The sequence below is a fragment of the Glycine max genome, chromosome 19 (assembly GCF_000004515.6).
Source record: "Glycine max cultivar Williams 82 chromosome 19, Glycine_max_v4.0, whole genome shotgun sequence".
In the NCBI taxonomy this organism is placed as follows: Eukaryota; Viridiplantae; Streptophyta; class Magnoliopsida; order Fabales; family Fabaceae; genus Glycine; species Glycine max.
The window spans coordinates 39,380,833-39,402,991 of NC_038255.2; the positions used below are offsets into that span (position 1 = coordinate 39,380,833).

At 33.5% G+C, this 22,159-nt stretch overlaps 2 protein-coding genes across 2 annotated transcripts; one reads left to right on the plus strand and one right to left on the minus strand.

Annotated features, from left to right (window-relative positions):
- The first annotated feature begins 1,597 nt into the window (after nt 1-1,597).
- On the plus strand, nt 1,598-5,815 carry LOC100500196 (pentatricopeptide repeat-containing protein). Its single transcript, NM_001251390.2, has 3 exons — nt 1,598-1,725; nt 1,860-2,412; nt 4,257-5,815. Exons 1-3 carry the CDS (start codon nt 1,691-1,693, stop codon nt 5,499-5,501), a joined length of 1,833 nt encoding a protein of 610 aa, NP_001238319.2. The 5' UTR covers nt 1,598-1,690; the 3' UTR covers nt 5,502-5,815.
- Nucleotides 5,816-7,810: 1,995 nt separating this feature from the next.
- Nucleotides 7,811-22,133, minus strand: LOC100807172 (DNA gyrase subunit B, chloroplastic/mitochondrial). The gene is made up of 21 exons (XM_003554076.5): nt 21,834-22,133; nt 21,578-21,722; nt 21,313-21,393; nt 21,098-21,211; nt 20,584-20,640; nt 19,188-19,289; nt 18,791-18,941; nt 18,633-18,709; nt 16,677-16,787; nt 15,664-15,734; nt 15,261-15,402; nt 14,790-14,888; nt 14,512-14,640; nt 14,294-14,408; nt 12,675-12,742; nt 10,981-11,094; nt 10,161-10,277; nt 9,987-10,040; nt 9,799-9,904; nt 8,924-9,054; nt 7,811-8,389 (listed from the first exon to the last, which is right to left on the minus strand). The coding sequence occupies exons 1-21, from the start codon at nt 21,953-21,955 to the stop codon at nt 8,321-8,323; spliced, it is 2,175 nt and encodes a 724-aa protein (XP_003554124.1). The 5' UTR covers nt 21,956-22,133; the 3' UTR covers nt 7,811-8,320.
- Nucleotides 22,134-22,159: the final 26 nt, after the last annotated feature.

A 22,159-nucleotide genomic window follows, 5' to 3' on the forward strand; every position in this document is an offset into this window, starting at 1 on the left:
TTTCGTCATCACTGTAAGTCAATCACATCCACGTGGCAACAACATGACATTTTGCCACTAACGTCGGTGAAACCCCTACACAGCTGCGTCTATAGCATGCATTTCGCCAATCGTGTGTGTGAAATAGGTACAGCTTTTTAGCTGCGCTTTTCACGTGGCCTAGCTTTTTAGGACAAAGTTTTTATTTTTTTTTCTATTTTTAAAAATCATAAACAAATAAAATATTACATGTAAAACATTTTAAAAAACCATGCGAGTTGAGAAAGCAAATAATTGAAACGATTGGCAATATGCATGTCATGGACACAGCTGTGTAGGGGTTTCGCCAACGTCGGTGACGAAATGTCATGTTGTTGCTATGTGGATGAGATTTGTTTCCGGTGATAACGAAATCTGACCAAATCAAACCCCCTTCATATCTTTCAAAACAAACCTTATTTAAGAAATACTTTGTAAAAGAAATCCTTATTGGTCAATTTGCCATAATTTTAACTAGAATTAATGTAGGGAACAAAATATTCATTCCCAAGAAGAATCTCATTTCAACTAATTTTGATTTATCTTTTAAGTTTGAAAGGAGACAATTTCAAGTGACTTTGTATTTGACTATGAAAATGAATAAAAGTCAAGGACAATTTCTTTCCCATGGGGGGTTATCTTCCAAAGCCTGTCTTCACTCCGGTGCAATATCTTGCAATATCAAGAGTCACATCAAGAAAAGATCTAAAGATTTTAATTTTGGATGAAGAAAAAAACTATACACATCAACAACCGATTTATTGAGAAGTGTTTGACAATATTTACTTATTGTTTAACTTAATTCTTTATTATGATTTATGATTTACTGCTTATTATAATTTAATTGATTGGCTTTCAAAAGTATATTTAATTTTTTATGAACCATTGAATAAGTTTCTCATTCTATGAATTTGCAGAATTTTGTTCACAACTTGAAAGCATGGACAATCGAGTAAGTCAACCTTTTGGTATCCAATTTTTTGAGTAGGTTTCTCATTCTATGAATTTATAGAATTTTGTGCACGACTTGAAAGTATGGACAATCGAGTAAATCAAAACTTTTGGTATTCTAAGTTTTATAAATATTTTTTTATTATCCACGTACAAAACTTTTTTTTATTTTCTTTACAGGTTTTCACACAAATATTTAAAGTTTTCATACTATTACAGATTTTAATTCCTCTTAAGGTTATACTATTTAGATGTATTGAGGATGTATTGGAATCATATAATTTTATTTTAATAACCAAACTGTTAAAACAACCCATTTGATATTTAGAAATATGAACTTAACTAAATAATAAACTATTAAATTTTGGCTCATTAATTTTAAATGATTTAAATTAAGTCAACCCATAATTCCTTTTAGGCAAATAGTTCCTATAATCTATAATAAATTTAAAATGTAAAAATAGCTACTAAATTTAATAATAGAGGGGATTACAACAAAACATATTTACCGGATTATTATACTAGTTAAGTAAAAAATTTAAAACTAAATCAACTTCGACTAATTTTGATTTTTTTTCTAGTAAATTTTGCTGTGCAAGGAAAAAAAAAAGGACTTAGGTGCATTATATAGAAGCGCGAAGCCATTGAAAGGGTTTTAACTAGGGTTCAAGCGTTTCCATAACTGTTTCACTGTTTCTTTACCTTCGTAGCGTAACCACCCATGTGGGCTCTTCGTCGAGCTTCGATTCCTCTCAGGTAATCCCTTCACCTTCGAAATTTTACATTCTTCGTTCTTTAATCTATTTTCTCCGCGCCACAGATTATCTTATTAGTTCATACTTCATTTAATATCAATAAGAGTTGGAAGTGATTGTTTATTGTTTGCATAGGACCCGAGGGTTTAATGTGAGAGCTTCCTGTGTCAAATTAGCGGGAACTAGTTCTGTTGAAGAAGAGGATGTTATCAATGAATCTCATGGAATAACGTATGGTGGATTTTTATCGCCGAATATGCGATTCCATTCGGTACATAATGCCTCCCTGAATTTTACTGTGGGAAAACGTGCGCTTTCTTCAAGTAGCACGAAAGAGGAGGATGATTTGGAGGATGGGTTTTCCGAGCTGGAGATGCCTGCCGGCAGTGGATATGAAAGTGAGGATCTGTTAACTTCCGATGATGGCGACCTATCGGATGATGGTCAGAAGGAGGATGTTGAGGAGCCACCACACAATGAGGTTGATGAGGCGGCCAAGGAGAAAGGAAACCCGCGTCGTGGAAGGGTTGAATCAAAGCTATTCAATGAGATCATGAATGCACAGGGTATCTCTCTTCATTCGGTTCTGGAAAAATGGTTAGAAAAAGGGAATGAGCTTACCAGAGAGGAGGTTTCGCTTGCCATGCTTTATCTTCGAAAGCGTAAGCTGTTTGGGAGAGCTTTGCTGGTAATTGGGTTAAGTTTGAATTTGCTTGTATACTATTCCTTTTAATTTCTGAAAATTGATGGTGATTAGCTAACTTAAATTGTCATTGGTCATTACTTATTTTTGTTTTGTTTTCTCTTTTCAAAGATTTGTATTGAGAAACAAGCTTTTATTGTTTTTTCTGTTTCCTATACAAACCTTTGAAAACAAGAAACAAAATAAAAACAAGGTGACCTTTTTGTAATTAAAAGTGGAAACAGACAATGAAAATAGAAACCACGCTCTCAAACCAAATGCGCCCATCATTTCCTTGACTCTCAATCTGAGCAAAATAATGCTGTTGTTCAATCTTATGCAATGCTTGTTTTGATTGACTGTTCAAGTGTAGTGACTTTCATATGCCCTGCATATGATAGAAAAGAGGAAGTGTTAATATATTTAACTACTGAAGCTATGAATAGTTGTAATGTTGTTTTGATATAAAAGACTTATACTCCTATTTATACTAATAATCAAAATTAAGTACATGTTCATCTAGTATGAGGCACCAGCCTGGTCCAATTATTTATTATATGATATGTATCCCAAGTTCCTAATAGAACCATCTAGCATGCTTAATTATTGTATCATCTCTTAAGTCCTAATATAATCCACTCCAGCACTCATCCTCAAGCTAAACCTGACTAAGCTCTTAGTTTGTTGCCATTAAATATTGTCACTCACTCTGTCATTTTCAACTACCATCCATCTTCATGACATCTCTGGTGAACCATAACACCTATGTTTCTCTTTGATTTATGATTTTCGATGTGCATTTTTTTTTTTGGTGTGTTTCAAACAGTTTTCTGGCTGTTGTGCCAACCTTCCAGCATTTACAAGAGAATCTTTATTCTGGCCATCTCCTCCACTGGTTTTATCTTCGCTTCCAACACTCCTCTTTTGTGATGTCATTTTGGCCACATCTTTGCCTCTGACAACTGCCACTGTCCTCCACCGGCTGGTGACTCTTGTATCTAAGTCACCCCATCAATACTGGTTAAGCCCTGATGATCTTGAGTTGAATAGACCCTACATACATCCTTACATGCACATGCTTTCTTGTGTAGCTTTTCTAATGAATCTCCCTGTCCTGCATGACATGTGGAGCCTCATTTCTAGCTGTCATTACCTGCTCCAAATTTGCCTCGACATCCTCACTCTTAATCTGCCACAACTTTTTGCATTCCATGCCTCCTCTGTCTACAGTTCAAGAGCTGTTTGGGATAGAATTAGTTTTGTAGCTTAACTTTTGGATTTTGAGCTTGTTTGGCCACTGGCTTTCCTAGTGCTCTTTCAACTTGATTTTTTGTGCCCATCTTCCTTCTGAACTGATACTGATTATTGTGAAGAAGAATCTTGTTGGTGCTCTTCTTTTTCTTTCACCTAGTACTGTATTTTTTTATTTCCCACCCACATAATTAGCCATAGAATTGGAATAACCTTCCTTTTGATGTGGATTAAGCATAAACTTTTCCTAGTTTTAATTTTATTATTTATACTCTATTTAGTATTCAGGGCTGCAGGGGAGGGAGGATGATTCTTGTCTTGCATATTGATCAGTTGCAAATGGTTATGATAATGGGAGATTTTTCTAGACTTGCATTCAATATGTTTTTTTTTAATGATCGGTAGTTAGCAACTTAGTGTGGTTTTAAATTGTGGTCCACAAGTTCAATTGCAGCTTCAATATCATGCTTTTGGAAGTCTGTGACAGTGTGACTGCAATTTAAAACCTCCATATAAATTTCCTAATTTTTTTATTTTCTAGTTCACGTGAGAATGTTTGATTATGCAAATTTACTCTTTTTTTCTTGTTGGTTATGTAGCTCTCAGAATGGCTCGAGTCAAAAAAGGAGTTTGAGTTTATTGAAAGAGATTATGCAAGTCGGCTTGATTTAATTGCCAAATTGCGTGGCTTACATAAGGCAGAGGTTTACATTGAGACTATTCCAGAATCTTGTAGCAGAGAGATAATGTACCGGACTTTATTGGCTAACTGTGTCAGTCAGAATAATGTGAAGAAAGCAGAGGAAGTTTTTAGTAAAATGAAGGACTTGGATTTTCCTATTACAGTATTTACTTGCAATCAGTTGCTATTTCTGTATAAGAGGAATGACAGGAAGAAAATAGCTGATGTGTTATTGTTGATGGAAAATGAGAATATCAACCCTTCTTCTCATACTTACTCGATCTTAATAGACACAAAAGGCCAGTCCAAAGATATTGATGGAATGGATCAAATTGTTGATAGGATGAAGGCTCAAGGCATTGAACCAGACATCAACACGCAGGCTGTTTTGATTAGGCATTACATCTCTTCTGGGCTTCAAGATAAAGCTGAAACTTTATTAAAGGAGATGGAAGGGGAAAACTTAAAACAGAATCGGTGGCTATGCCGAATTTTGCTTCCCCTCTATGCAAACCTAGGAAAGGTGGATGAAGTGGGAAGAATTTGGAAAGTCTGTGAGACAAACCCTCGGTATGATGAGTGTCTAGGAGCAATTGAAGCTTGGGGAAAGTTGAATAAAATTGATGAAGCAGAGAAAGTTTTTGAGATTATGGTAAAGAAATGGAAGCTTTCTTCCAAGACCTGTTCCATACTGCTGAAGGTTTATGCAAATAATAAGATGCTAATGAAGGGTAAGGATCTTATTAAGCGAATGGGAGATGGTGGGTGCCGAATTGGCCCATTGACCTGGGATGCAATAGTGAAACTTTATGTCCAAGCTGGGGAAGTAGAGAAGGCGGATTCTGTTCTTCAGAAGGCAGCCCAGCAGAGCCAGATGAAGCCAATATTTTCTACCTACCTAACTATTTTGGAACAGTATGCTAATAGGGGTGACATCCATAACTCGGAGAAGATTTTTCTTAGAATGAAACAAGCTGATTATCCATCTAAAGCAAAGATGTACCAAGTTCTAATGAATGCCTATATAAATGCAAAGGTTCCAGCATATGGGATTAGGGACAGGTTGAGAGCTGATAGTATATATCCCAATAGAAATTTGGCAAACCAGTTGGTTCAAGTTGATGGATTTAGGAAGAATCCAGTCTCCGATTTGCTTGATTGAGGAGGCCAACAGATTCTTGCGCATGTGTTGTTTCTACTCATACACATACAACTGTTGTTAGTCAAATAGTAGGTTTAAGTATCTTTGATTTGAATATTTTGTGTGCATACTAGTAAAACTCGTCTTTAACAAGTATGCATGCGATTGCGTAGTTTATTATTAGTTTTCTTATATCTTTCGTCTTTCGGTTGAAATGCAAACATGTAAAGAAGATGCTTGATGATAGCAGTCGTGCTCTGTGGAAGAGTTTTGGAACTTAAATTGATTGTTGGTAAAACGTTTGCAAAATACCCGCGTCTAGAAATTGCGTTGAAGTAGCAGAATTGTTCCGGCTTAACTAATTTTACTTGAAGGTGAAAATATCGTCTGCTTGGACTCTAACCAATTGCATGATGTAAATCAGGCACATTTCTCACTAGTAAAGAAGGGTACTAATGGCAGCCTAACGGAGCCTTGTGATCACAGCGCGTTAGGTGCAATTTAATGAATTTATTTCTATTTTCCTCCCAAAGTTTCTGCAACTTTCTTGGTAGCAAAAATAAATAACCATATCAATACAAGAAAGAAAGTTGTTTTGCTTAGGAGCAATCGGGTTCGTTTGCTTTGGATCTAAAATAAAAATATAAGAATCTAAGTAAAATGTAAGTAAGTATAAAAAAAAGGGAGCAGCTAAAAAATTATAATTAATATTTATTTTAAACTTTTAAAATAATAAATAAGTGGTGATATTTTGTTTTTTCGAAATGATAACTAATAAAATGAATGTGAAGATTTTTAATCAATCAATTATAATTAGTGCATTTTCAACGAGTTGCTCTTCTATTAGCAACTCCAAAGGCAACTTTAATAAATATTATACATTATACACGATCGGAGAGCCATCTCGGTTGCTTACTTAGCAACTTATTTATTATTAAGAATCAGTCTCACTAATTATCTAATAATTTTGGAGCGACAATAAAGTTGATAGTGTAGGGTAGGTTATGAAACCTATTTAAGAAATTATTTAGAACTATATAATTGGGTCAAAAGTATGTCCTCACCTGGACTAATAGTTTGCTTACTGTAACATCATATTAATGGTCTCGGGTTGGAGACATGCAAGTTCAAATCCAAAAAAAATGATTGGGGCAAAATTTTTATTAAGTTGTTTAAAATAATAAAAAATGATGTGGTACAAAAAGTTTGTGAAATTGGATATAAATTTGTGCATTGTGTGAGTGTTAAAGTATATGTTTGGAATGAATTTTAGGTAAGTTAGGTCTCAAAGAAAAGACTCAACTAGATTATCATATCGCAAGAATTAAATTTTAGTTCTTGTGAAATATGAGGTCGATCTTTACCAACCCAATCAATATTTATTGACATCATATTAAAATATTGTGTCTATGTTCTTTTTTATAGAAAATAAATAGTTGTTAAAAGTATATTAAAATCTATATAAGACAAATAAAATTTACACATGATATGGAGATGTGAAAATGCAATATAAAAGGATTTATTTACCAATCATTTTTCTTACACTCCGAATTAACTCACTTTTATCTTTTCTCTTTTTTTTGTTTTTTTAATATAAATTATTTCTCACAAATAAGTGAGAAATATAAATGCAATATCATATTGAAGTCATCTTTTTTATTTTGTAAATCATACTGATGTGTTGATGAGTTATATACCAAAAAAAAGTTGCCCTCTACAAAGATCTATAAACCAAACCACAGGCCCAAATCAGTGTTCCTAAAATTGAATCAATCATTTACCTGGATTGATGATTCAATGGTCAAACTGATAAGATCATTAATTAAATTGCATGAACCGGTATATAAGTTTATAAATTTTTGTAATAAAGGTAATATTTATAAAATTCTGTATACTTATTTACATTAAATATACTTTAGTTTAGTGGCATATTTAATTTTGAAAAGGCTTGAAACCTGTGTTTCAGTCTTAGTTTGTACTAACATTTATCCCAAAATATTTTTCCTACAAAAAAACTTATTTCGAAGTTCATACTCGACACGAAATTAAATTATTGATATTTTAATCAACAGCATTGAATCAATTTTAATTCACATAAATTTAATTATAATTGATGACTAAGTATAATAAGTTGCATGAAATAATTGACTGTTCATGTAATTCTACACTAGTTTTTCAATGAGACCCAAGCAAAACGCAAAAGGGATATCTGTATAATGCTATTAGCACTACAAGTGTTTTGTAGACCATCAAAGAAATTTACCACGGCTATCAAAATGGCAGATTAATAAGTAGCAGTATATCAGTGAATATAGCCTTTGTCATGTTCCTTAAAGTTGATGCCTCCCCATACACGCGTTTCATTCAGTCATTGACCGTTCAAACATAATTTAGGAACACAAAAAAAGTTTCAATTCTAGTATTTCTGCAAATACTCGACCCAGTTTGATCACAGTACACTTTAACCTTGCATTTTAATGGTAACCTGTGAAGGGTAACATCTGAAGTACTTGAATATGATTACACGTGCAGTTACAAAATTTGGGACCATACATAGGTGGGGGCAAAAAACATATGCACTTGACAAATTTTTTAAAATAAAATTAGAACCTCCAACATGCCTCCCAAATATTTCCCATCAACTAAAAGTGCAACTCCATTTTGTGCTAGTAAACCCTTCCTCTAAATCATCAAATGGCACCAATGAAAAAACAGGAGCCTTGCTTTCATTCAAGACCTCTCCACATTCCCCAGCATATAGAAATTTTTTTGTGCTTGACTGTATTGTAGTGTATGGTTAATATGGAAGGCATTCCACTTCTCCACATCTAGCTGCACCATCAAATATCTAGCTGATCAAGATCAATCATGCTTGCAGAGTTTCGTATAAGTTCCTTCCGAAAATCCACCTGATACAAATTAATAATAAAAATCAGATTATGGCACAACAACAATAACTACTAAGCTGATCGGTGGTAATCACCTGTTACTGTTATGACATTGTTTGTATCTTAGAATCTAGCATCAATCAAGGCCAGTATTCAAGTATTTTTAAGCACACAGCACATGTCAATACATATTTCATGATTATGCATGAACAAGAAACAAAAAAACATAACACATTGATCATTGCTATTTTTTTAACTTCATAAGCCACCTCAATTTTCATCAGGGAGACTCAGATAGAAAACTACCTTGTTTCAATTATTTATTTTAATACAAAAAATGTGCATAACAGCTTGGGGGATCACAGTTCACAAATGCATTGATGATTTCCCCCTTTTTTTATTAAAACATGTATTGAAAATTTGAAATCACAAGTTAATTGTCAAATACGGTTCCCATAATTTTCTTAAAGTTCAATGTATCAGTAATAAAATATAAAGAAACAAATAGATTCAGGTTTAAAAAAATCACAAAATATGTAGCCATAGTCACATTACCCGAGTACCCATAAGAGAGGAAAAAACAATATTTGCTTCTGCTGCATCCTCAACTTTTAATTGCTTCAATAACCTGCGTTCTGGATCCATGGTTGTTTCCCATAGTTGTAAAGGCATCATCTCTCCCAACCCTGCATTTATAAAATATACAATAGCACGCTATTATCAATAGAATCAAGAAAACATTGTAAAACAATTAGCTCCCAGAGAAAAACAAAAGTTCAGCATTGGGGACTGGGGAGGCATATGAATCTACTAAAATAAATGGGTAGAAGTCATAAACTAAAAGAAACAGATAATTTTCAATACAATAGACTCTTAAAACTTACTTTCTTCAACTAATATATTGTTCACTACAAGGGTCTACAAGACGCCCCACTCATGGCAGAGATAATCATATTACAAGATCGACTAAACCCCCAAGTACTGACATGAGGTCATATTGTTCCTCTTATTTGGTATGGTCATGAATGAAGCAGATATTTCGCTTTTCACAAAAACTCCCTATTATTGAAATGGTGTAACTAAAACCTGAATCGCCAAAGGGTGAAAACAACCTCAATGACAACAAGAAAATCTTAATTTGTACAATTTTTTTTGTTCACAAATTTGAGGTGGGAGACTGGTAGTTTAAGATGAGTGCATCCAATTATTTTTAAATTCATTTTTTTGACCACCCATATTTCCATATACTTTTCCACTTTTGTAGTCAGATTCATTTGATCTACCTCATGATAAAATAGCAGTTCTTGAGACATTAATAACCCTATCTATTAAATAAGATATTGTTTTATATAAAATTTATTTTGTCAAGATTGTTATACAAGCCTACAAATATTTCTAATGCATGCAACTAAAATAACTTCTCATCATACCTTTGAACCTTTGCATGTTGTATGATGCATTAGGAGGGAATGATCTTTGAAGCTTTTTAAGGTCAGCATCATCATAGCAATAGTGCACTTGTTTTCCCCTTACAACCTGATTATTTCAGTAAAGATAGCTCAAAGTTAGCATGATTCCATCTGATAGACATTCCATGTAGCAAAAACTTTAGGCAAACCTTGTACAATGGTGGAACACCAACATATATGCAACCTTCATCAAACAAAGCCCTCTGCAAGAAAGAAACACTGCATCAAATTTGATCATTTATTTTGATTTATATCTTATAGGAGCCGACTAGGTTTTCATCTTCCATGTAAGAGTAGATTTTAGCATTTTGCCATCATTTTACCTGATATCTGAAGAAAAATGTCAGTAGCAGTGTTCGGATGTGGGCACCATCCACATCAGCATCAGTCAAAATAATAATCTTATGATATCGGAGTGCATCTTTCTTAAAATCCTCTCCCTGAAACAACAAAAGGAATTTCCTAATTAAAATTTTTATGTTAGTTAAGAGCAAAGGATTCTGGCACAGGTGATCAAGGATTTTTACTCTGATATAATTGTTTTGATGCATTAATGCAGGTACCGAGAATATCACTAATAGCTTAGTTATCATACTATTCAAAGATGGATTTTCCAATTCAATTTTGGAATTCATCGATCATTTTTAACTTCCTATCATATTCAGGAATCAGGATTACTTTTGACATTAACCCTAAATGTATCTGTTGTCTTTTCCTAATTACCATGTCCATCTTCACATTTCTATTTTTTTGTCTCTAAATTCATTTTGAAATTCACATCAATTGGTATTAACTTGTTTTTTTGTGGGCCTTCATTTGGGAATCTCAACAATTTAAAGATTTCCTTTACTATTTAAAATTAGAATTTTAAGTAGATTGCATGCATGTACTCTTCCACTTGGACTCAGGAGTCAGGATCATATATCATATCACTATAAATCAGTTCTTTTTTTTTCAACAAAAAGAAAATCACTAAGACAAAGACAAAACGTACCAGTTATTGAAGAGATTTCAATTCAGTAATATAATTTAGTTATACTTGACAACAGCTTGTTTTTCAGGATTTTCAATCATCTATTTATTCATTTATGTGCTTTCACTCCTTCCTTAATAGCAAATTAATGAAACATGAACAATTTTAACCTTCACCCCGAGACCAAGACCAAGAATTAAATTTTGGATCTCTTCATTTTTGTACATTGCTGCTTCATCCCTCCTTTCAATATTCAGAATCTTACCCCTCAGAGGGAGAATGGCCTGCATCAAATATGGTATGATAAATAACTTGCACAACTCCAAATATTTCTTTTATATACATAATAAACACCAATCTAACTAAGTGCTCCACATGTCAGTAAACAAAGAATTTAACGCATTAGATTAGATACAACAATTAGAAAAATAAGCATTGGAATATTCAATCAAGAAATTATCAATAAGTATGAAAGCCAAATCCATATGTGAAAACTCCACAAAATTTTAAATTTCTATTGAACACAATGTTACCTTTGTTATAATGTTTTCTTACATTCAAAATGTAACATAAAGCTTTAATGACAACAAAATCTCTTAGGAATATTATTCACCATGAGAACTCTTTTAACAATATTCTCCAATATCCTTTCCGGTCTTCCTCTATCTCTTTTCACGAGGCTAAAATCCATACAATCTACTACCTCCATTGATGCTTCTAGGGACCTTCTTTGCATGTTCAAACCATTTTAACCAATTTTCTATCATATTTTCCTCAACCGGAGCCACACCAATATCTCCTTGTATACAATCATTTTGTATCCTATCCTTTTTTGCATACAGGTTCATCTTAACATTCTCATTCTGCTACTCCCACCTTTTTCTATTGTTATACCTTTAAAGCCCAACATTCACACCTTTTGAACTTGGTAGATACTTTACTGTCACAAAAAACCCCCAATGTTTTTCTCCATTTTAACCACTCAACTTGTATCTTGAGTGTGATCTTCATTAATTTCCTCATCGTTTTGTAACTGTAATATTGATCCCAGATACTTAAACTTAGAAACCTGTGATATGACATCTACCATTTTGTAACATGAAGATTTAATAAAAAAAAACAAAATTATATTACTTTCATTTTAATAAATTTTTCATAGAAAAAAATGCACCTTGTACAATTCACAATGTTAACACCTCTAAGATTTCATCAAGTTAGTTATTAATATCCAAAGATGGTAGAAATGGCAATATTGTACAAGAAGGATATAGGAAACAAAAATTATTTCCTCTAAAAAAAGTAAAAGATGAGTTCCCTTTAGTTATTTGCTTTTCAAGATGAAAGTGGCAATCTTAAAAGCACAAGTGCACAACTACAATTTTACATAACTTTGTGTCCAAATGAAACTCTAACTCTCAAAGGCATAAACTAGTCAAAAAATTAAATCAAGAAATCAAATAAAAAGTTTCTATTAGAGACATAACAAAACCAGTTCTACGCCTTCTTCATCTAAGAATGTAAGATTTTAGGTCCTCAAAATTACATCAAAGCCTTCTTGACAAGTGGTCAGGAGTTTGGTCCATACTGCCTCCATTCTTCTAATAAAAAAGTTTAATTTCACAAAAGGTATTGGGTGGCAAGGCTGTGCATTGTCCACAACTGCCCTTCAAACTCAAAGGGCTATTGCAAGGAGCATGTTAAAGATATAATAAAACATGTCTTGTGTCAACACCTAAGAGCTTAAGCTTTTAGGAGAGTCAGTGGTTCCAACTTTTGCAAAGCATGTAACAAAGATTAAAAAATTCTTTGGAATTTTGCACTTCTTGGTTTTGTGCAGACTTTCATCCAAATGTTTATACTTTACCTGGAAGCGCCTGTCACGCCCTTGCTTAGCACTTCCTCCAGCTGAATCACCTTCAACTATAAAGATTTCTGCAATATAGGGACAAAGAACAAAGAACTTTCAATTCAAAACACTCTACCACCTCATCAAAAGATTTAACAAAAAGATCTCAGCTAATTTGATTAACCATGCTAGGACAAAGCTCTACATATACAATGCAAATGCAAATATATTGAACAAATAGTCCTGGGTCTATTAAGAAGCAATTAGTTTTAAAGAGTAGAATATTATTGGCTAGACATGATCCCAAATATCACCAAAGGACTCTTAAATTATTGTTTTTACCCCAATCCTTACAAACCAAGCTGCACACAATTGCCTGAGGGAATCAACCTACAGCTTTGAAAATTGAAATATAATTCAGCAATAGCTGATAAGGACATACTTTTGAAAACTCTAAAAATAACTAGGTGGGAAGACCAAGTCAAAATTCAGAAGAAATACACTGAAATAAAGAGATTAAAGAATTCAAGTTTTATCTTTTATGACTCCTAGCCTTGATCTAATCTAAAAAATTGTTTAGCTAAAAACCAGAAATAAGGAAGCATGTGATGTCATTCATCCTCCACCACTTACTATAATGGACCACCAGCAATTTCCCATGCTCTTTATCGAACCTTTACGATTTACAATACTGTAGAAGCGCATAGGAATGACAACAATGCTTTCAGAAAAGCAATCAATCAAAAGAGATGGCTATTATGCTATTGCATTTAGACTCTGGAAAGGCTGCTCTCATTGCTCAAATCATTGTAATTAAATTCCTCTGTAGATTCATTGAAAATATTTTTATTTTAAGTTACATTAGCACAACATAAATGGAGTTTATCCTTGTTTTTTCATTTCTAATTGAGTGTGTTTTGTTTTGTCACATAAATGATAAATCTCTGGTTAATTTAAGCATTTGTTAAGTTGATTCAGAGACAAGCAAGCATCACTACAAAGGAATAAGAGCAGGAAAACATGCACTAAACTGACTAAAGAGATAACATATGGATAGCAATTCCAGATGAAAACACAATAAAATAATAGCACTTTTGCAAGCAAATATATATATATATATATGTTAATGTTCTATAATTTGGACTAGGCCTAACTCAACCCTCAACTAGCTCACAAGGTGAGGATTGCTCAAGCCTTCATAAACTTTCCTTTAGCCATATCTAGTCACAGAGGGATATCAAGTCTCAACACACCCTTCACACCAAGGATTGAAGATCGAGAGCAGGGAGATAGAAATATTTTTTTTATTATGTATTGTACTAGAAAAGCGATGGGATCAGATAGATTTTTGGACAGTTGAGGGTGACCCAATATCAGATCTACGATATGCTTTGATACCATCTCATATATGGGCTGGGCTAACTCAAGTTCAAAAGCTACCTCATGAAATGAGGATTGTCCAAGTCTTTTTTATAAGTTTTATGCCATATTCATAGTCAATGTGAGATCTCAACAAATGTCATATTCTGAGAGTTATATGATATGCAGGATTAACAGTAATAATTCTAGGTCTGTCACAAAATTGTGATTCAAACGGTAAGTAAAATAAGTTCCACATCAAATAGAAATAAGTATACCACATTCTTCAGGATCTGTAGATGAACAATCAGCTAGTTTTCCTGGAAGGGATGAAGATCTCAAAACACTCTTTTGTCTCACCAATTCCCTTGCTCTTTTTGCTGCCAGAGCTGCCTAATTAGACAATAAATTCACAAGGAAGCTTTTGGTTAACATTCCTATCAACAGCAATAGGGTTTAAAATACAGAATAGTAAACTTGAGAAAGAGATTATTACCTTAAAAGCATTAAGAGCTTTAGAAAGTACTGAATCAAGAACATCCGGATGCAATTCTAAATACTCAGTAAGATATTCCTGAATAGATTGATCAACCACTTTTCGCACCTCTGGATTTCCTAACCTTGTCTTTTCACAGCAAAGAGAATGGTAAGAAAAAACAAAAGGGAGTACCATGAAATACAGGAAAAGAAATTAAGATTGTGGAAACTCCAATGTTCCAGGAGGCCTAATGGCAAGAATATAAGCATTCCATCAAACTAATATAAAGGCATTACCTTTGTTTGTCCTTCAAACTCAGGATTTGGGACCTTGACTGAGACAACACATGTTAGACCCTCTCTCACATGCTCGCCACTTAGAGTAATATCCTTCTCCTGCAAAGAACAGAATGCTATTTAACAATGAAAAGAATCCACTTTGTGAACTATTCATAAAATAATCCATTTTAGACAAAGGGAGACATTTGCTATTATACAATTACCATGTTTAATAGAACATGTCAACATGTACAGAAGTTCCAGTTCTGTTAAGGAGAAAATATAAAATAAGGAAAGTGATTGGGCATTTTGAGTGATTAGTTACTGTAGTGCACCCAAAGTTAAGGGTAAAATAATGTGATTAGTTACTGTCAGAGAATAACAAAGCAGCAAAGTCTAGAGCAGGAGTTTTGTATTTCAGGAAAGTTGCTAGGCACAAATCAACAACAGGTAAAATAAATGAAAAAAGAAACAACAGTTAAGGAATACCTTAATAACTTTGGACTTCTTTCCAAGACTATTAAGAGTTCTTGTTATAGAAGCCTTCATAGCATCAATATGAGTGCCACCATCAATAGTGCGTATACTATTAGCATATCCCAGTATTGTATCTGAATATGCATCTTCAGACCTGGTAAAGAAGCAATGAAATGAATCACAAACTAAAATGGAATTATCAATAGTTGTCAACCATATTATACAGGAAAATATACAATTCCATTGTTCATTTTGAGCTTCTATATTTACACGATATAAAAGACTAACCCTTAACTTCACAACTTATTCTTATTCATAAGGAGTCAGGTGCCAAACAAAGACAAACAAATCCTGACAAAATAGATGAAATATAACTAGCTAACTCTGATATATCAATTGGACTTGGAGGGCATACCATTGAAAAGCTATATCAACTGTGATGCCATCTGTTTCTTTTCTAAAACTCAGAACATCATGAAGAGCTTTCTGGAACAGAAGGTCACTAGTCAATAACCAATTTACAGCTACTGGAAACATCAAATCCAAATATATTAGATAATAAGTAGTTTTTCAATTAAAATTTAAAAGGAACAAATTAAAGAAAATAACCTTTTTTAAAAATAGAAAATCAGCACTTACAAGCATTGTTGTGAACCCATAAAAGAAAATAGAAAAAAGAAAACAATTTTATTGCTAGACTGAAAATGCACAGTAGAGATATCTCCTCCAAGGCTTGCCCCTTTCACAGTTGAACAAATCTCCTCCAATCTTTTCTACACTCCTACTATTTAAGTTAACTACCCAACTAATTCTGTAACTAACTACTACTGTAACTGCTTTGCCTTATTTCCAGATCTAACTATTTGGCCTTATTTTGTTATTCTACAGTCATGGGCAACTGTCAGACATCAAACCAAAGTTATTAATTCCCATGCAGCATGTAAAGAAAACTTAATGCTACCCACCCAGTACCCACATAACTGAAAGTGAAATACTAACAAAAACCTGTGCAAGTCATGGCATCATCCGGCATAGGTCTAGGTCATTAATCTGCCTGACAAACTACAGAGATATAATGACCCCAGTGCAGGGGTGAGTTCAATTGTGATTCAACTGATTGTGTCAATAACATTACCCCAAAAGCAGTAGTGAGTAATAAAACTTGCACCATTTAAACTTTTTTAAATAATTGGCATGTGAAGTTCACAGTTGTGAGTTGTGATCTTGAAGAATTGTGCAGTAAAAACTTTATGAAGTATAACAAATATTTTATAGAAAAACACAGATAATAAAATGTGATGTACAAGAGTATAACAGAAATCAGAGTAGAATAAGATATCCTACCTGAGCAAACACCAAACAATAAAAAAATAAAAAATAATGACATTAACCATACATTACAAGCATAAAGGTAAAAAAGTACTAGACCTTATCGGTGTTAAGCCATTTCACATATTCAACCAATCCCCCAGCATAGAAATATTCATTATATTGAACTTTTTCTGGATCATTGTCCTCTTTCCGAAACGTGATTGTAAGCTGCAGTGGTTGAGAAAACCCATTGTAAGACGCAAAGTAGATAGATAAATGCTCTTCTGAAAGTCTTTGATTTATAGGTGGCACAATGAGGATTGAGTGACAATGCTAGAGGCAGCTCGGTCTGGTTTGTTAGGTGAGCCAAAAGATCTAGAAAAACTAATATTCAACCTAATCGATAAATAAAGATAAAGCTTGAACTCTGATCAATTACCAAAAAAAAAAAAGAAGAAACACTAGTGTACCCCATTGCTAGAGGGCTCCTCACTATGCGAAAGTATAGGGGAGGATCATTGTACACAACCTTACCTTTACATATGCAAAGAGGCTGTTTCCATATTCGAACCCATAACCAACCAGTCACCAAGGCACAACTTTAAAGCTGTGCCAGGGCTCGCCCTCAACTCTGATCAATTACAAAACATCTTAATTTCATATTAACAAACACATCAAATAAAAGATGTTTCTAAATTCTATTTCATAACTTCTTTCATCTATTAGACCTGGAAGACTCAACTATGCTAAATTGTAGAGTAGAATATCTTATAGCTTCTTTCATCTACCAGAGGAACTCAACAAATTTACAGAGACAAACAACAGTCAGCAAAGGTATTGATAATCAAGAGCCAATGGCATTGACAGGTTCTTCAAAAAGCAACAAACAAAAAATGGTGTTTCTTGATTTAAGGTGATATGACATTAGAACTCTACAAGACTTAAAGATCAGCTTAATGAACAAGTTGTTACCAGTTTCCTAAAATCATTTTTAATTTATACATTTTTTCCCTTTAAATCACTACTAAAGCCATTGGAATATAACCTGCAGATTCAAAGAATAGCCAAGCATTAAATGTTACATATGAAAGGATACGAAGGGATAATGATTTCTGTTGACACCAAATAGCTTACGTCTATCTAATTTAAGAGTAATACAACAAGAAATTTTATTAGAAGTGAAGAGCTAGGCTTAATATTATTTATTTTAAAAAACCAAAATTCAAGTATACTATTTATCTATTAAAAATTTGTTGTGCTATTGCCTAAAATTATTCATAATTCTCTCCAAATTCAGTAACAAATAAAATGCTGTTTCTATTAATTTTTTTGAAAAAGAAACAAATTAATTGGGCCATATGCTAAACTATGGGGAGAAAGGAGACAGTTTTAATTTTAAACGATTGTAAGTACCTACAGTGCTTCATTGTGTCTAAGATAATGAAAAAGGATAAATCTAAAACTTAATCCCTTCAATCACATTGAAAAAAATTCTGGAAGCTATTTACTAAAAAATTGAAATTTTAGGATCAGAAAACTTAACAAGAGTTGCTTAATACATCAAATTACAGTTCCAGCGGTTAACACTTTTTTTTATCCAATTGCCATATTTACAATTCACTCCAAAAGAAGAATGTTAATCACCTAAGTGTCCCGAATGCGTAAAATATTAGGTGGAGGCTCATGAATGGTTTTTATTGTGCAACACTCCCCCTCACACAAGAGCTCGTGGGCCGGAAGCATAGAAAATGCACAGAGCCACCTTATCTTATGCTTAAATTCAACTTTAATTAACCACTTGGTTATAGGGACTCTGATACCATATCACTCAATCTCCCAAAGGCTTGTGCTATTAGGTGAAGGCTCATGAATGATTTTTATATCCAATAGAGAAGAAGTGTTCCATCTGGTCATGAAAGGAAATTCGGTCACTAATCAACACATTCATGAAGTAATGAAAACCCATGAATAAAATGTCATGATGAAATAACCACATTTAAGACCATATCTAATGAGAAAAATTAGTGTTGCATGCAACATCACAAATGGACATTATTAAATCAACAACTTCACCTTTGGGTTGAGGAAAGCTAATTCCCTAATGCGTCCGGCAATTGTGTTGTGATCAAACTGAATAGCAGTGGTGAATACTGCATGTTAAGATAAAAGTATAGCATGTGTAAAACTGAAATTTTCCATAACCTAGAAAAGCATGACCATATAATATAAACCTTCTTTGTCAGGCCAAAATCTAACACGTGTCCCTCGAAGATCTTTCCTTTCATCTGGAAGCACAAGGCATTTCAGAATTGACACTGGCTTTCCACGAGAATATGTTTGCATGTATTCCATTCCATCACGCCAAACTGTTATCTCTAGCAACTGTGAAGTTAGATAGTAAATTGAATCTTTAGATAACATTGATAACTAAGCATAATTAGCAACCCCTGACTAGAAACAGGATATAAAAGTGATTGCATTATTTGCTAGCGTCTAACTATATGATGAAGTGTGTAAAATTAGTGCCAAAACATCCATATACCCATTTGAAATTTGTTATCCATTGATTTCGTTTAAACCTTGAAAAAATTCAACCGTAAAGAAAACGGCAAATTGATAAAGAGATACCTCAGACAAAGCATTAACAACAGACAAACCAACACCATGTAAACCTCCTGAAACAGAGTAGCCACTGTTGGCACCACCGAATTTTCCACCAGCATGCAAGACCTGAAAAGTTCATAAGAGTAAACTACTGTTATCAACTAAAAAAAATAACAATAAAGATCAAGTATAAATAAAATGTACTCAAAAGTTTGGGCAAAATTGTGTTACAGCATAAGGCCCAAATTCCCAACTTTGCAAATGTGGAAATTTTAGGAGGAGTTACATTTAAAAAAATTATTTCTATTTTCAGTTTGTTTTCTGTTTTTAAAAGTTTATATAGGAAACAGTCAACATTTTATCATTTTCTGTTTTCACTTTTTCCTGTATAAACTTCAGATAACATGAAGCAAAATGAAAATAGAAAATATTTTCTCAGATTAAACAATTCCTTATCTTTATGGAACTACAAGAATGGTAAGGTCCATCAACAATACAGATCTAGATATGGATGACTCTAATCAGTTCTTTGAATATCCTTGAATATTGTCAAGAACATTTGCAGAAAAATACCAAGAGAAGAATCTTAATCATATCTGCAAAAGGTTAAATGATCCTCTTGACAAATTTAGCATTGACAAGCTAATAGATGGCATAAACACCAAGTTCACATCGCATATTTCTAGAGTAAACAGATAATCAAGGCGAGGACTGAGGAAATAGCTCCATATGTCAGGTGTGAAAAAAGGTCAAAATCGTGATTCCTTCAATGAGCAAATGGATAACAAATTTAAAACATGAGCATATGGAATCTATGAAGCACAAACACTTTCCTTGTTTGAAGTGTCGCCGTGTCGGACACGTTTCCGACACCGACACACCCCAACAATTGTTCAACACTTGTCTGACACTTCTTATTAGGTTTTAAATTTAAAAATGATTTTTTGTTGGCTTAGACACTTAAGCAGACACCTTTACACAACTCAAACACTTGAAAAAACATAGAAGGTTGGTTTTAAAAGAAGAATATACCATCAATTTAAATATTTTGTTATATGTTACTCATATTTCATTTTATTAGAGTCTCTCTCTTTGAGGGTGTGCGGCGTCGCCGTGTCCTATATTTTAGACATTAGTCGTATCGAAGTGTTCGTGTCCGTGTCTTGTTCGGTATCCGTGTCAGAGTCTATGCTTCATAGCATGGAATAACAAAAGGCAACTATAGCAATAATAACAACTAATAGTTATTTAATGGGGAAATCAACTCCATAACTCAATAGCTCAAACAAATTTCAAATAGTCATGCATTTCCTTACACTATAAAGTATAAACATAATATTCTATGCTAAAATATCACAACAAACTCAATTGGATTTGAATTGCATGGTATCTAGACTTATTCAAGTATGTGCAACAATACCGTCAACACTGTCTCCAAGGCAGATTTATTTGTAACTGGATGCAAGTCAGTAGGAATCTGCATTCCATGAGAATGATGAGATAAATTAGTATATATAGTCAAAATAAAGAAAAAGATAGTAAATAAACACTGATCAAAAGAGCACAAGAGATAGAAGCTTAAAAACATAATAGATGGCAAATTATATTTATTTCCACAAAATAACAATTGCCTAGCGTTGTCGACACAACTGTGAAGTAGTTAGTTTGTCATGTATAATATTTAACTCCATAAAACTAAGAAAGTTAGAAAATAGTTAAAGGTTACATTAAAGAAAAATAGCTTTATACTGTATGCAAAAAACAACTCATTTTTTTCAGGGGGATCTAAATTCTAAATGTAAATAAAAGGCAAAGTTCTTACTTCAAATTAAAATTAAATCGGGTCACAGTTATACAAAAAAAGAACAAAGTAAGATACATGCAAACAAAGCACAATCAACCAATGAGAAAATTAAAACAACAACAAAGCATACCCCGCGACCATTGTCTGTGATGCTCACAGAATCATCCGCAAGTAAAACAACATCAATCTTGGAAGCAAACCCAGCTTGAGCTTCATCAACAGCATTATCCAAAATTTCATACACCTATGACACCACATAAACACTTCTTCAATAAGAAAAACCTCAGAACAAAAACAAAGCATCAACAAAACAGCTGCAAAAAAACAAAAGCTAGAAGACAATACCAAATGGTGCAACCCTCGTGGGCCGGTGCTTCCAATATACATCCCGGGCCTTTTCCTCACAGGGTCCAAGCCTTCAAGCACCTACATGTATCAAACAACCCTTTAAAAAAAACATGCCACTTCCAAACCATATTTAACAAAGCAATTCACTAAACCCCAAAGGTACTAACTAACAAGAAACACACAAGATATCATCTTTTTTTATATGGCACTCAAAAAATTTAGCACAATCAAATTGACACATCAAAACAAATCAACAAAACACCTGAATTTGATCAGAACTATAAGCTGTGGGACTTTCACTATTGTGAAAAGCTTCGGTGGTCGAGATAGAAGACATAAACGCCCTTGGAGTGACCGCATTTGGAACCGAACAGGGAGCCCAAAATTTTCTCAGAGGAAAACTCGTCCTGAGAAAACCCAGAAAAAAATAACGACAAAAAAACAACCCCTTATGGCATTATTATCGAAATTTCAAAACTTTTTCAAAAGGGTAAAGCAGAAGGCGAAATTATGCATACCTGGTTTTGGAGAGAGTAGAAGAAGGGAATGAAGAAAGGCGCGAGTGGAAGGAAAAGGAGGTGATGAAGCGAAAGGACATGACGCGAAGCAGAGGAGGGCGAAGCAGAAGAACATGTGCCATCACATTCGCATTTGGGTGCAAAATCAAATACTTTATCGTTCCGTTTCCCTCCTAAGTTACCTTCTTCAGTTCACTGACGCTATCTTCTTTCTCTAAACCCTACACTGCTCATTTTAGCGTACCTGACTTCTTAATCTTTTCCCTCCACACGAAGTTAAACAATGTTTTTGTATGAAAAAGAACAAAAAACATACCCACGATTTA